General features: G+C 36.2%; 1 protein-coding gene across 2 annotated transcripts; it reads left to right on the forward strand.

Moving 5' to 3' along the window:
- The first annotated feature begins 1222 nt into the window (after positions 1 to 1222).
- LOC141903273 (E3 ubiquitin-protein ligase MARCHF8-like) lies at positions 1223 to 13727 on the forward strand. 2 transcript variants are annotated; one of them, XM_074791362.1, is made up of 3 exons: positions 1223 to 1321; positions 5688 to 5966; positions 8792 to 13727. In XM_074791362.1, exons 1-3 carry the CDS (start codon positions 1274 to 1276, stop codon positions 9239 to 9241), a joined length of 777 nt encoding a protein of 258 aa, XP_074647463.1. In that variant the 5' UTR covers positions 1223 to 1273; the 3' UTR covers positions 9242 to 13727. The 2 variants fall into 2 exon arrangements, with proteins under 2 accessions (XP_074647463.1, XP_074647464.1); XM_074791363.1 differs by lacking the exon at positions 1223 to 1321 and adding an exon at positions 2197 to 2307.
- Positions 13728 to 13886: the final 159 nt, after the last annotated feature.

Consider the following 13886-nt stretch of genomic DNA (forward strand, 5'->3'; position numbering starts at 1 on the left):
GGTAAATCAAAAGCTGCGAAACATCCTTTAATTCACGTTCATCGCCCTTAAAAATGGGCGTGGTTTCCAGGCCCGGTGTAGCCAGGAATTTTCCTAGCGCGCAGCTCTTTTTAGGTAAAACATTTCTAGTACGAAAACACTATACGTACATCCTCGAATCCAGTCCACAGGCCCGGAACCCGCTAGTGCCGGGACATTCCGAGAGCTAATGACCATTTAACTTCAGACCACGGAAATGGCAATAAAAAATTGAATCATGTCCACGGTCAATGTGATCTGAATTGTAATACATTACCATGATGACAGAACGATCGAGAAAGATTTGATGATATCCTCAAGGACTAGCTGCACTCGGCAATGGGGACGGTCAGATTGAGATTGGATCAGAATATTAGGACTAGCTTTTGTAAAAGTTGACGGAAATTTTATGGGACATTTTTGGCCTGCTTTTGACAATTCCAGGGGACAATTCTTGCCCTACTTGCATTGACATTTTGTTTATCCTCGCCATCGAGAGTTCACGAAAAATTGACAGATCCAAGGAAATTCTGGATCATGTGTCGTTGAAGTTTTACGGGGATCAGTAAAAATACAAAAGATGATGTAATTATTCTAGATTTGTTCCATTCATTCAGCGGTTGCGTTACGGTCTTCTTATATAGTATTGTAAAATTTTCAGAACGCAACGATCAAAATCTTCACGATTTTTACTATCGATTTCGACTCATCTCACCGACTCAGCCTTTTCAAGAAATGAATAGATACAAAACTAGCGGACATGCGACGTGAAGTGCGGCCAGTTCTTTAGTTCATCGGTTATTTCAATAGAGAAGTGGGAAAATATCGAGGTGACTCTCCAACCCTTTACTTCACTGAGATTCTTGGTACACTGACTGACCCTGTCCTGGGTCGTAGAGTCCTAGTCGAGGACGATGGCCATGGCATATCAACGCCGCGGCGGGCCACACGGGACTCCACGATACGAGCCCCATGCGTGAGGTTTCTCTGACGTAGCTAATGCTACGTCTTTTTGAAATGACAATACCGGTATATCGTGTTGATATTTCAAAATAAGAGTTTGCCACCTAGAACGAAAGGACAAGACACTTTTCCGGGCCGCTCGAAACTTTTCTAATTACGGGGTTCGATCCTGATTTCATTCAAGAACGCGACACTGGTAAGCGAATGTACTTCGAATAGATGGCGCTCTGGAAGCTTGTGGAATAAACAATTCAATATGGACATCCTGAAAAAATTTAGTTTTGCCTAGAAAATGATGAATTTTAAAGTTTTATGTCATTGGTCTGGCTTTGAAACGGAGGTATTTTCATGTTGATTGTGCATAGAATTGTTATTTGATTATTGGTTTACCAGTGAATCTACGTGCATAGGCCTTTCAGCGTTTATTAATTGTTTTTTTTTTGTGTCGTGATTGTGGTGAGTGTTGCGGACACCACTGACAGTTTATCGAATCGGTCAGCTGTGGACCTTGAGATAGAGCAGTTTTAAACGGTGTCTCTAATGACGGTTATGTACCTTAATCTAACGATGACCATAATCCATCAGTGCCAATCAGTACACACCCACCACGGCGAAAAGCCGAGTGCTGTGGTCTTACCTCACAAGACAGAAAGGCAGATTCCATTTTATGCCATATTAACTGCAGTTTAGGTATCCCTAATGGTTATATGTACCTTGAACCTTACCATAACCCTAGCCCTGAGGCCCAACGGTACAGTTCCTAATAAAAATATTAGCATTAACGTGTTACTCTGTAGGCCTAGATATATTTTGATATACCTACCTTTTATTCTGGGAACCCTATCATAGTTATGGAGGTATCCCCGTTTAAGATTCCCCTCATATTACTATTCCCCCCTATTACAGTGACGCTATAAACTCACTGCTGGTGACATCATAGGCCGGAACTATAAGAACAAGTGGACATGTCATAAACCACTGCATTATTGGGATCCTGGTCTTGAAATTCTGAGAAATACAGTGATTTTTAATTCAATAGATTACGTCATTTGTGAGAGGTGTGGATCTACATTTTTACCAAATGATCTCTTAACCACAGGTTATCATCCGCACCTTTATGTCAATTATATGAAATCATCGGTTATGAGCAATTCTTAAGTGGGGGTTGGCTGTATAATTTTCCTAATAACTAATTGTCAGCAGACAGAGGAAGTAGTTTATTAAGGTGTACAGACTTGTAAATGTAAAGAAGATACTGTGATGCTGTTACACACTTTCTCTCTCCTGAAGATTGTGGTTGTGTGAAATGTAACAATGGGCATTGAGGTGGGTAAAATAACCAAATCAACTGGTGTACTATTATGTAAATCAAAATTGGTAAATTGTTTGGTGAAATTGTTTTTAAACTCATGATTGATTTGTCCAGCAGGGTGTGTGACAGATTTCCATAATTCACGTGCCTCTCATGAGGCGTCTTCTGGTTTGAATCACAGCAAGGAAAAAATCTGCTACTAAACAATCCCATGATATTTATTCTGTAGATGACTGTGTTATCATGACTTTTAGAAATTATATATCAGATGATCATGCGTACAGCTCAAGAGTACAGCTCAATGTGTCAGCAGCGTCTGAATTAAAATGTATCTCCTTTACGAGAGTTACAATGTTTCATGAAAGATTCAGAAAATCAAGTCTCTCGATGAACTCAGATCAGATGGTAGATCTTCAGGGTTCATGCATCAGTGTAGTTTTTATTAACACATTATTTCATTAAGATACAAGCAGTTATGGATAGATTTGAATTGAATTTGCCGATATCACTGTCCGAATGCACATATTTGACCCTCATTTGCTGCAAGCGTAATCCGCCTCCATTGCCGCAGTTTTGGTTGCATGGGAACTGCACAGCTATACAACTAGCTAATTGAATTTCTACACTCTTTAAGGACAGACTTTTATCCGATAATTTGATTGTCGTCTCCTTTACCACATTTGATAATTAAAACGGTTGATTAGAAAACAGTTATTGCATACATTTCAATTTCAGTTACATATATAGGTAATGGAACATCATTATTAATACACTGATTATAAAGAAAAGCGTAGCCTTACATAATGTGAATAGATCAATAGATAAATCACTGGTGGGTTCATTTTATGCAGTGTTCCCCATATGCTGGAATTATAAAGGAGATCGTAGTTGATGAAGAAGCAAGGTTTTCGATCCCTCAAAAAGTACAGAAAAATTAGCTTAATTTTGGTGTAGGCCTAATCTATTTTTCACATAAGCTCAATATATTTCGAAGCAATTTTTTAGCATTGTCAGAATATTGACATCCACCTGTGATAGGGGCAGCAGATATTTTATAAGCGGTGGCTAATTTTCAGAGGGATGGATGTTAAAATGAAAGCGGTTGCCAAACCTCTAAAACCTGTTATAAATGGAGAACACTATGTAACTAAAGTAGGATAAGAAGAAACAAAAAAAACTGAAGTTTGTAAGAAACTGATCCCTTAACTCTTTTCCCCGTTGTGTTGTAGAAGGTTTGAATTTCTATGTCCACGCATTAAGAAGATTTACTGGAGAATTTACAGAATTAAAAAGTCGTCTGTAACAATGTGAATCGATAATAGAAGCTGATAGACGTCTAATACTTCCCGGTTTTAAAAATTCATCATCAGTCGATGATATACAGGTCGTAGTTAGGTTGTCATGCGTGCGAGAGAGTGTGTGTGTGTGTGTGAGTGTGTGGGTCGGTTGCGACATACAACGTTATGGAAACGAATCATTATCAACTGAACAATCAATACAGACAGGCTGCTGACGGCTGTACGACTCCCGGGGCCTTATTCGAACACCTCGGTATTCGTGCATGCCGGTGTTCAGTTTTTGCCGAACAACTGGACAACATTTCAACCGAGGAATTCGATGATTTTTAGCTAAGATGGTTTATGTAGAAGGCTATTTTGTTCGAATGATTGGTTTCTGCGATCGTGATTGTAATTAAGTTGATATTCGTGAATTGTCGGATGATTTCTATCATAGATAAAAAACTATCAATCGAATCTGATTTGTTGTGAATTATATATACATTTTATTAGTTTCTGTGGCGTGTGAAACTAATGGACATCTTTTAGAGTGAAATTTGTCGATACTGATCTTTAACTGGCGATATTGAATGGAATGTTTTAATGGCTGTGACCGCTATATTCAACTGATGATTATGTATCGCACTTATAGGTAACATGTGGTAATTTATACATTACGATATCATTATTATTAACTATCGTCGCTGGTTTCCATTCGACGTGACAATTCTATCTATCCTCAAACATTATCGAATCCTCGGATGAATGTTGCTCGGATGACGTTCGTTTTGTAGATCGCGATGCAACGACTATCGCCGCTTCATAGGATAACTTCACCGCCAGATCGATATTCAATTTATTATTTTGCATTGAAATGATTTATAATGTCCGTCATTTTCGGTGTATTCAGGATCCGTAAATTGTAACGTAACAATCGCGAATATAGAATTTAATAGTTAAGGCGGAACAATGACCGACAAGGAAAAACAGAAGAATAAACAAATGAATGAAGTTATTCTAACTGCTGTTAATCTGTTCAATGCTCAGGTAATATCTATGATTATGTTTAGTTCTATGTAAGGTATCCCTATTGACCTTTAGGAGCTATAAGTAAATCACCTCTTTTGTAAGCAATCTTTTCATGACACTCTCCTAAATTCAAGTTGTTTTTATGAGACACTACTAATTTTATCAGTGCCCTGAAAAGCCGGGTTCATTTATCTGCTAATCTATCAGAGACATCAATAATGCTACCTCAGAACTGGTATTTATTATGACCCAAGTTTTTGTTTGGTTTCTGTTTATTCAAATATACGGAATCTGTTTTTCTCTTAGAGTTCGTAAGGGACGTATCCAGCATCTTATCCTGAATACCACTTTAAGACAACCATTGATCAAACACTATAATCGTGTTATGACCATAATCTAAGTGATCTCAAAATGATAATGAAACATAGTACCGGTATAAAGTCTGAGATCGTTCCCTTGCGCTAGTAGTTTATTTCACGTTTTGACTGTGTTCTAATTGTCATCTTCAGGAATACTATTTTCCTGTTTTCCTGAAGATGACTGTTTAGAACTTCTCTATAGATTGACATTATCACAGCGCCAGGGGAGCTGGATGCCGAGAAAACACCGTCAGATGCATTCCGAGCGTTTTGGAGATGTTAGATTTAATTCTCCACACATTGATCCAAAATACTTGAGAAATGAATCGATTCTAGTGTTTGATGTTCGTCTGTTCATCTCCTTTTTTTCTATTTCGTTGAAGATTTATTTACCCAGTATTGTTTATAGCTGACTGATGAATCTATCTCACCGGATTCATTTAAATGGTGGCCACTTACGTACCTAGAAATCAGGGAATTTTTTTTTTATCAAAAAGTCGGAAAAGAAGCTTAAAAGTCAGGTAAATTTATTGAGATCGCTTGTAGAATCAAACAGTTTTTGTATATGTGTTATATATTTTGCTGTGGTCATTGATTCGATTCTTAGCTTGGATTCTTCGAGTCAGGTAACACAACATGCATGTCAGGGAATAATCAGGGAAAAAGTAAGTCGAATAAATGTGGCACCCCCTGATTTAACTTAGAAATCATTTTATTGTATATTTTCAGGAGACATTACATCCGAACTCTCCGAGTCCACCGACGGCTGCGGAGAGATGCGACTCGACGCTTTCGAACGTTTCCAATTGGGGTGCAGATATTTGTCGGATATGCCACTGCGAGTCGGAGCCCGATTCACCGTTAATTTCTCCGTGTTTATGTTCGGGAAGTTTGAAATACGTGCATCAGATGTGTTTACAACAGTGGATTAAAAGTGCCGACACGAAATCATGTGAACTGTGTAAATATGTATTCGTAATGAAAGCCAAAGTGAAACCTTTTCGAAAAGTAAGTTAAGTAAAAGTTGCGTCGCGAGGGTCAGTGTTTCCAATTAGGGGTTTCAAAGGGACATTTTTATATCCATCCTTCTGAAAATCATCCACCCATGTTTGAAATTTCTGCTAATTTTTCTATACATGTATATCAAGTTGATATATATATATATATATATATATATATATATATATATATATATATATATATATATATATATATATATATATATATCAAGTCAATTCTATCAATGCTTATTATGATTATAGCGGCTTATTACCAATCAACATTAAGCTTTATTTTGCCATTTTTAGGGGGGGAATAAAAGCTGAATAACTTCAGCAGCCACAATGTTATGCTGAAGTAAAGCCTACACGCTGTAGAATGGAGGCAGCCCCTCCCAGCATACAGAGAACACTGGGAGGCAGTTTTAAACTGTTTTAGACTGTTTTTAACTAAGAAACAAAGTTAATTATTCTAAGAATTGGTTTAAAGTTATAGCATCTAAAACGACAGAGTTCTCACGCAAATGGAATCTTTGCTGAGGTACATCTGCTGTACAAATGAGTACAATTGAGGTTTTTGTGCTTCCTCAAATAGTGTTTTTGTGTATGCGCTAATATTATGACTTTAATTGTATAACTGGAGGCCATAGATAGATGAATTTTTCATGATTCTTTCTCAGAACTCTGTCGATATCTTGCATCGTTCCGCGATGAAATGATGATTGAATAAATGAATGTAGAATTCATCCCGTCTTATAGCAACAGGCCGCGTAGACTGCAGTGTTTGTGCAGTGTTGGTAGTCGCTGGCTAGCTATACGGTCGGCGTTAACCATTCCCTAGCAACACCTCTTAACTGTTGGTACTCGAGAGCAAATGGAATTTTTTTATTCATATATTTCATTATTTTCGATTATGAAGCGTTTTTCCTTTAATTACTTTGAGTATGTTTCCACCGCTCAGAACGTGGTTTCATAAAGAAAATTTTAGCTGTCATTTGTGTATTTTAAGTAGATTTTTGGACAAAACATTTTTCTTAATTTTGCATCTAATGATTTGCAAAAAGTTATTTTTCGTTATTTTTCCTATTTTTTGAATTTTATTCAAAAAAAATATCTTTCACTCTTCTATTCTATTGATCCCAAGATTTAATGCGAAAAAAAATTGTAATATTTAAGAATTTGTTTTCAATATGGGTTATTTGATTAAATGGAAGGAAAGAGGGGAAAACGAGTTAAAAATTTGATTGAAAAAATTCCTTTTGTCCTTCCAATTTTTTCTCCAAAAAGTTACGTACACCATGTTATTAAAAATTATTAAAAATGCACCAGTTTGCAAACGCTTTATAATGCTAACGTTTTTCTATTGACGCTAAATGACACTATAAATCAATTTAGGCCTTGGTCAGTCATCCAGTTGCGTGTTGTCTGTACCAGCTGGTAAAAATGCGCCACAAAATTAACCCACACGGGATCGAACTGGTTCATATCTGTAAATGCGAATATGGCTCGTTCAGTTCGGTCAAACCTCGTACAATTAGGTTTCATTCTCGATATACGTCTACAGAGAATGTTCAATTAATTACCGACCCGTGCTTCATGTGTAATAAACTATCGGTTATGAATAATGCACAGTTAATTTTAATCCCCTTAAAGTTTTTTGTTTAATGACTGTATCAGGTAGCCCCACCCTTCTATTTCAATCATCCTCGTTAAGCGTAGCATTTATAGAAAGCATTTATATGGTATATCTGTCGGATGGAATAGAAAGAATTTGCGTCAAACGCAGTAGATTTAATCTACATTTTTAGTATAAGATGAATAGCCGTCATATTGTTGTGGCATTTTCTTTTGTTGCTGCTGCTGCTGCTGCTGCATTTTTTCATTTAACGAAATAGAAAATGAAAAGCAAAAATTTATGGTATTCATCGTACACTCCGGTGAAAATCAATCATATCGTCAAGAGCTTCGCGACGAGAAATAAAAAACCATTTCACGAATTTCATCATCAAATATTTAAAGCTATATTTGCTGATCATTGCGAGACAACATGATTTATTTATTTATTATCAACTATGCGTTCAGTAAATGATGTCGCGCAAACTGCTGAAATAATTGGAAACTGACAAAAAAATGTACAGCCTCTGTATTAATGAAAATAGGTTCATCTATTATATGTACTTTAAATGTAACACTGCATCACGATGGGTTTAAGAAAGGGTTTGTACTAGTCCTGACAATCCTGGAATAGTTATCGAAATCAGTTTATACTTTTTTGATGAATTGAAAGTTGATATCTATCTTGTGTAAGGCTCTTTGAAATTCTGGGCTGAATTTTGCAATTTGATCGCCGCCTCTAACAGTGTCCCTTCGAATCCTCCTTCTAAATGGAAAATGCTTGTGAAGGTGCTTCAAACTCCTTTGATTTGAGCAAAATCTTCTTTAAAACTCCTGCGATTTTGAGAATTGTCAATGAGATATTCAAATAGTTGTACAGTAGACTATGCCTAAATCAGTACAGTTGAAACCAGGATCTTTTTTTTACGTTAATAGGTGGTTACCGATTGTTTATAAAAATAGTTTAGTTGCATATAAGGATACAAATTTGCTTACAAAACCACTGAATCGACAGTTTACTGAGATTTAAGGTACCGATTTACAATGAATCAGCAGTAATTGGAATACGAAAGTGATGCAGTCGCTTTGAAACGCTTTATTTGATGCAGACGAAATTTGAAATTTTCTCTTAAAATCCTTATATCCAGGAACGATCTGTTGTTGTTTAGAAAATTGCGAAATATTTGAATCTGAAATATGATATGTTTTGAATTGTTTCAGTGGCAGAGGTTAGACATGACAGCCGTCGAGAGACGAAAAGTATTCTGTTCGGTGACTTTCCACATAATTGCTGTGACATGTGTAATATGGTCGTTGTACGTGCTAATTGACCGCACGACCGAGGAAATCAAAGCTGGCATCTTAGAGTGGCCGTTCTGGACAAAACTAATTGTCGTTGCTATTGGATTTACTGGTGGACTAGTATTCATGTATGTGCAGTGTAAAATGTACATGCAGCTATGTCGAAGGTGGAGGGCGTATAATAGAGTTATATATATTGAAAACTGTCCTGAAGGTACAAAGCCTGCTGCAAACGATCATACCGTGGACTTCCTGAAGAAGATCGCCGCATCGCCTGCCGCTGCCGCCGCCGGTGGTGGTGTCGGGGGCGCCACTGCTGCGGCGGATCAATCTGTAGATATACACGTACAAGAATCTGAAATTGTATAGTCGCTTGGAAAATGTGTAAATACCTGAAATGAAGAAAAGATGATGAATTGATGTGTTCCTCACTTGCCGGGGCAGCAATGCGAGGATCTATGCCACATACTGTACTAACTGTGATTCTATGATATTATTTTCATATTACTGATTTTCTAATATGAGTTCTTAATGAGAACAAAGATGATTTTCGCAATTTTCCTGAACTGTTTCATTATCGAGTTAGATTGTGGTATTTTATGGGTTTGTTTTGCGCTCGGGTGACTAGCCTATCTGAATATATCTCGACTCGGAATATTTTCCTATTTATTGAATGCTTGCTGAATTTCTACCACATGGTGATATGTTACAAATTGAACATTTTACCATAAATTCTCGAAAAATAACATCTACGGCATATTCTCCTCGAAGGGTTTGTGTAAATACGTGCAATCTTAGAATATTATAAGAATATGGATATATACGTCAAACAGGCTGTTGCCACTCCGCACAACCCCAGATGTCTAGATAGTTATGCCTAGAAATATTAAATTATGGTTCGGTACATAAACAATTGATTTTGGTATGATTGGATACCTTTGGTACCTAGAAATATCTAGTTATAGAAAATACCTATTTTCTGTGAATGTTTCATTGTTCAATGTTGAATAACTTAAAAAAGATAGTTCTGTTTATGGTCACCTGGAGTGATATTTCATGTATTAATACTAAATTAATTGATTATCGACTGCTGTTGCTATTAGATGGTAATTTATTCTCGTATTGCTGATGACACTCCTCAGTTCCTCCACCTGCTCTGCATAAAATCAACCACAATCATATCGGTAATGACATTAGCCGTATTTGAATATTCTTGCTGAATTCGATACTTCGTATTAGAAATATTATCTCGCAGTGGCCTAAACGATGGTTATATTTGTAGAATATTGATTTTTTTCACACTATATTTTCAATATTTGTTGAATCGAGGCAGGTAGAATTTTTAACTCGATATATCCAGACATCCCTAGTATTGGCACGCATCTCGTAACCACAAACTATGGACGACCAAAACATTCCAGTCATTCGTGCGGGATATTATCGAATCAAATTTTCTCGGTACAAAAAAAGTAATTTTTGTTTTATCAAAATGAATTGTTACATCAGAGTTTGTTATGGCGGGGGTCTACTATATTTATCTTGGATGATAGATTGTATCTACAAATGCTTGGACAAAGAGTAGATTAAACTATAGACGCCAGGGTTTATATATGGTACAGGTATAAATAGATTAAGGTGTGCCATCTAGTTATAATGATACTGCTGTTAGCCATGCATATGTCTCTTTATTTCTGGCCAGGTATACCTGCTATTTATCTCTATATCTCGCTTTCTCTTTTATGAAGTATAAAACACTTAATAATCAGGTAACAATATCCGTACTTTCTTACCCTGGAGGCGACATCGGCGTAGAGGCAGTTACAGGGAATCATTTTTAGATTTTAGACAGTTGTATTCATTGAAGAACGTTTAATCCGCGATAGAAGGATGAAATCGTAAAATGTGACAATCTTTCACATCTACATGAAAATGCTTCCGATAATTGCAAAACTCTTTTCGGGACAAGCTCATCTAATTGCAGGTCTAGTTGACTTTTTAAGGGTATTTCTCAATCCGATGTTATGGACAAACCTGAATGTTATTCGTGGTCTTAGAATTAGTTAAAATCCCAAAAAATGTCAAAAAGGTATTTATTCAAATGATTTTATTTTTAAGTAAAAATGACTTCCTATTTTTTCAGCAGTAATGTTAGTTACAATGTGCAGAATATCGCCCGTGTTATACTCTGTATACGCTTATGTGTATTGAAAAACTGTAGTCGCCGTTTTAAGACATTGTGTAAATATGGATCATTATTCAATGATATTATTACAAAATCAATATTGTTATAATTATCATTCAGATAAAGTCGTAGTTTTATAAGAAGTGCATATAGTTGACAAGTGTGTATAAAATTCTAAAAGAAACTGTTGAATTTTGAGCGTTTGAAAAAAATAGATGCGAACGAGTCTTTTAAACATCACCATTGATTTTGCTGTGTTTCATTTTGTATCGTTCGCCGTCGAATGTATGTAGGTGAAATTTCCTCGGACGACGTTTTTGTTTCGGAATTGGTTTCGATTGTAGTTATTGAATCGACTTTCAATTTTCAACAACCTCACTGCACTTACGGGTGCACGTGTAGCATACAGATTTTGCGAGTACCACTTTCGCAGACATTTCCGATACATTGTGCAGACATTCGAGTTTTTTATTGACCAACAGGTTTGAACGTGAAGCAGAATTTTATCGGATATGTATTAGAATATAAAATGTCTGTATGCAGTAATTGTACGCATGAATTATTATGTAGACTGACTTAAATTCAAACACGGAATTAATGACGCTCATTCACTGGGAAAACACAAAATATAAGTCGCTTCAGATTCTTCTTAATGTCAGAATGATGCAATTTTGTTTTAAGACTTTTTGAAGCGTAACTGATAAACTTGATCACAAAAGGCAATGTTCGATTTTCTGAGTCTTGATGAAAATGATAATTACTTCATATGCCGTTGTCGAAAATATTTTTGTGAACCTAGAATTGGTTTAATCAGCAACCGGTCTCGTGGTATGGTTACTAGAACAGAAATGCTCGTCGAATTGTCCGTGGAAGCAAAATTTGTTTGTATTTTCCTATGACAAGGTTATCCACTAAACGTAATACAAGCTGCAAGGGAAGTATATTGACAGAACTCTTCACGATCGGAACGTAGATGTTTTTTACTACTTAATTGTTGCTGATAAATTTTTCATTTAGTTTTACTGTCTATTGTCTGTACACCTACGGCCCTGGCCCCCAGGGATACGAGCTTCGTTTTCTAATGGTGCTGCCCCCTCTGAATAGAAAATAGAACTAAAATATAGTAAAGGCAGGTTTTGATTGAATGTATTCTGATTTATGAAATATCAATTCGCAGATTACAAACTCAACCGAACGCTTCTAATTCAGATTACAGGACTGTGCCAAGCTTTTTTGAGGGGCAGATCTATTTCAAGACAAACGGCACTTTTTCACCATGAGAATCGGCACATTCCTATTGAAAAAGGACAGATCTTGAATAGGATCCCTTCAGAACCTGAATAAATCATTTGAGAATAGATTACTTGAAAAATATGAAAATTTCATTCCAAATTTGTTGACTCTATGACTTTTTGAAGGGCACTTTCAAAATGATAGGGGGTTCGTTTGCTACCCCTAAACACCCTTGACACAGACCTGGATTACACTATTCAGGAATAAATGAAATGAATGCGCCAGAAGAGTAATCCTGGAATCAAACCAATCGAAACCTGCCTCTGTTTTCATTGTAGTTTCAAGTTGTGATTGTGAACCTCTATTATGAATTTGTATCTTTATTGTTTTGAGTCTAGTCTATTATCGTGGGTTTCAATCTACTCTGATAAGTATGTTTAGTAATGCGAGTGAGATGTGTTTAAAGCTATCTCACATTTATTCGATGTTGATATAGTCTCAATAGCCAGTGATGCTAACTGTGAAATTGGCTGTGAAACTGGACCAGGGTGTGCGTAATGGTAATCTTTGACATTTCGTGATCTTTACGTCACACTTCTCGGAAGTGAATGCGAAAGTAAGCCATCATAACACGTTAACCTATTGGAAGGATTAACAATTCATTGTAGAATCTCTTGAAGAACGACGGGATAGTGCAAACATGTTGCTGTTTTCTTCAAAACTGTGTTTATTAGGCCAAAAAAAATTGATACCTTGTTTCTCCGCTCTGCTGAGCTTAAATGTTGACCCGGCCGGCCGCCTATCTACCCTATACATTACTTTTTTTAAAGTCATGATCAATTTCACCATAACAGACCCGGCCGCTATAGAAATGAACTGTGTATGAATTTTATCATATTTTACAAAAATGACCCGACCGCTGCGGAGAAACAAGGTATCATTTTTGTTTAGCCTTATAGTCACACTTATTGCGTCCATATAGTTTTGTCATTGCATATATTTATTCATTTATTTATTTATTGATGTAATTATCAAAAACTTTCTCATGATTTGGTTTTTGTTCTGGCAATAAAAATCCAAATTTCATTACGGTTTTTGATTTCATGTAGGGTTTTAATGCAGACTATGCGTCTCTCTCTGTGTTTGTCCTGTGACGTACAGGGGAAATGTGATGATTATAACTTTGTTCATGTAAATTCTTCAAATTATGAAACATGTCCCCTTTCTGTGAATGATCCATTGCTCTGTATATCAATAACCCAGTGATTGATACCTAGTCCTTAAGATGTTTCTGTTTTGTTATTATCTGTGAAGTTATTTATTAACTAGTTACATTCGTATTAAAGGACTAGATATCAATTATGCGTGGTCTGCTCTGTTAGTGATATGAGTTCATACTCCGACAATTCTTCCTTGTTGTCAAAAGTCAAATGTCTTTATGGTTGTTTCATATAATACAATAAATAAAATTATTGATAGTAAAAATTCAATCTTGAGTATTTATTTTTTAATTCCCTTCCTTTTCTTTTGTTGGAAAGTTAGTGATAAATTTGGAAGTTTCATTTCCTTTGAACGTCACTCCCGGGACAGTTTTCTTTA

The sequence above is a fragment of the Tubulanus polymorphus genome, chromosome 4 (assembly GCF_964204645.1).
Source record: "Tubulanus polymorphus chromosome 4, tnTubPoly1.2, whole genome shotgun sequence".
Taxonomy (NCBI): domain Eukaryota; kingdom Metazoa; phylum Nemertea; class Palaeonemertea; order Tubulaniformes; family Tubulanidae; genus Tubulanus; species Tubulanus polymorphus.

Excerpts from the sequence above, each read along its gene's own strand:
- LOC141903273 (XM_074791362.1), top strand. The coding sequence starts at position 1,274 with ATGATGAATTTTAAAGTTTTATGTCATTGGTCTGGCTTTGAAACGGAG. Across the intron at positions 1,322-5,687 it reads GGTCTGGCTTTGAAACGGAG|GAGACATTACATCCGAACTC; the intron begins GTATTTTCATGT and ends GTATATTTTCAG. Across the intron at positions 5,967-8,791 it reads AAGTGAAACCTTTTCGAAAA|TGGCAGAGGTTAGACATGAC; the intron begins GTAAGTTAAGTA and ends GAATTGTTTCAG.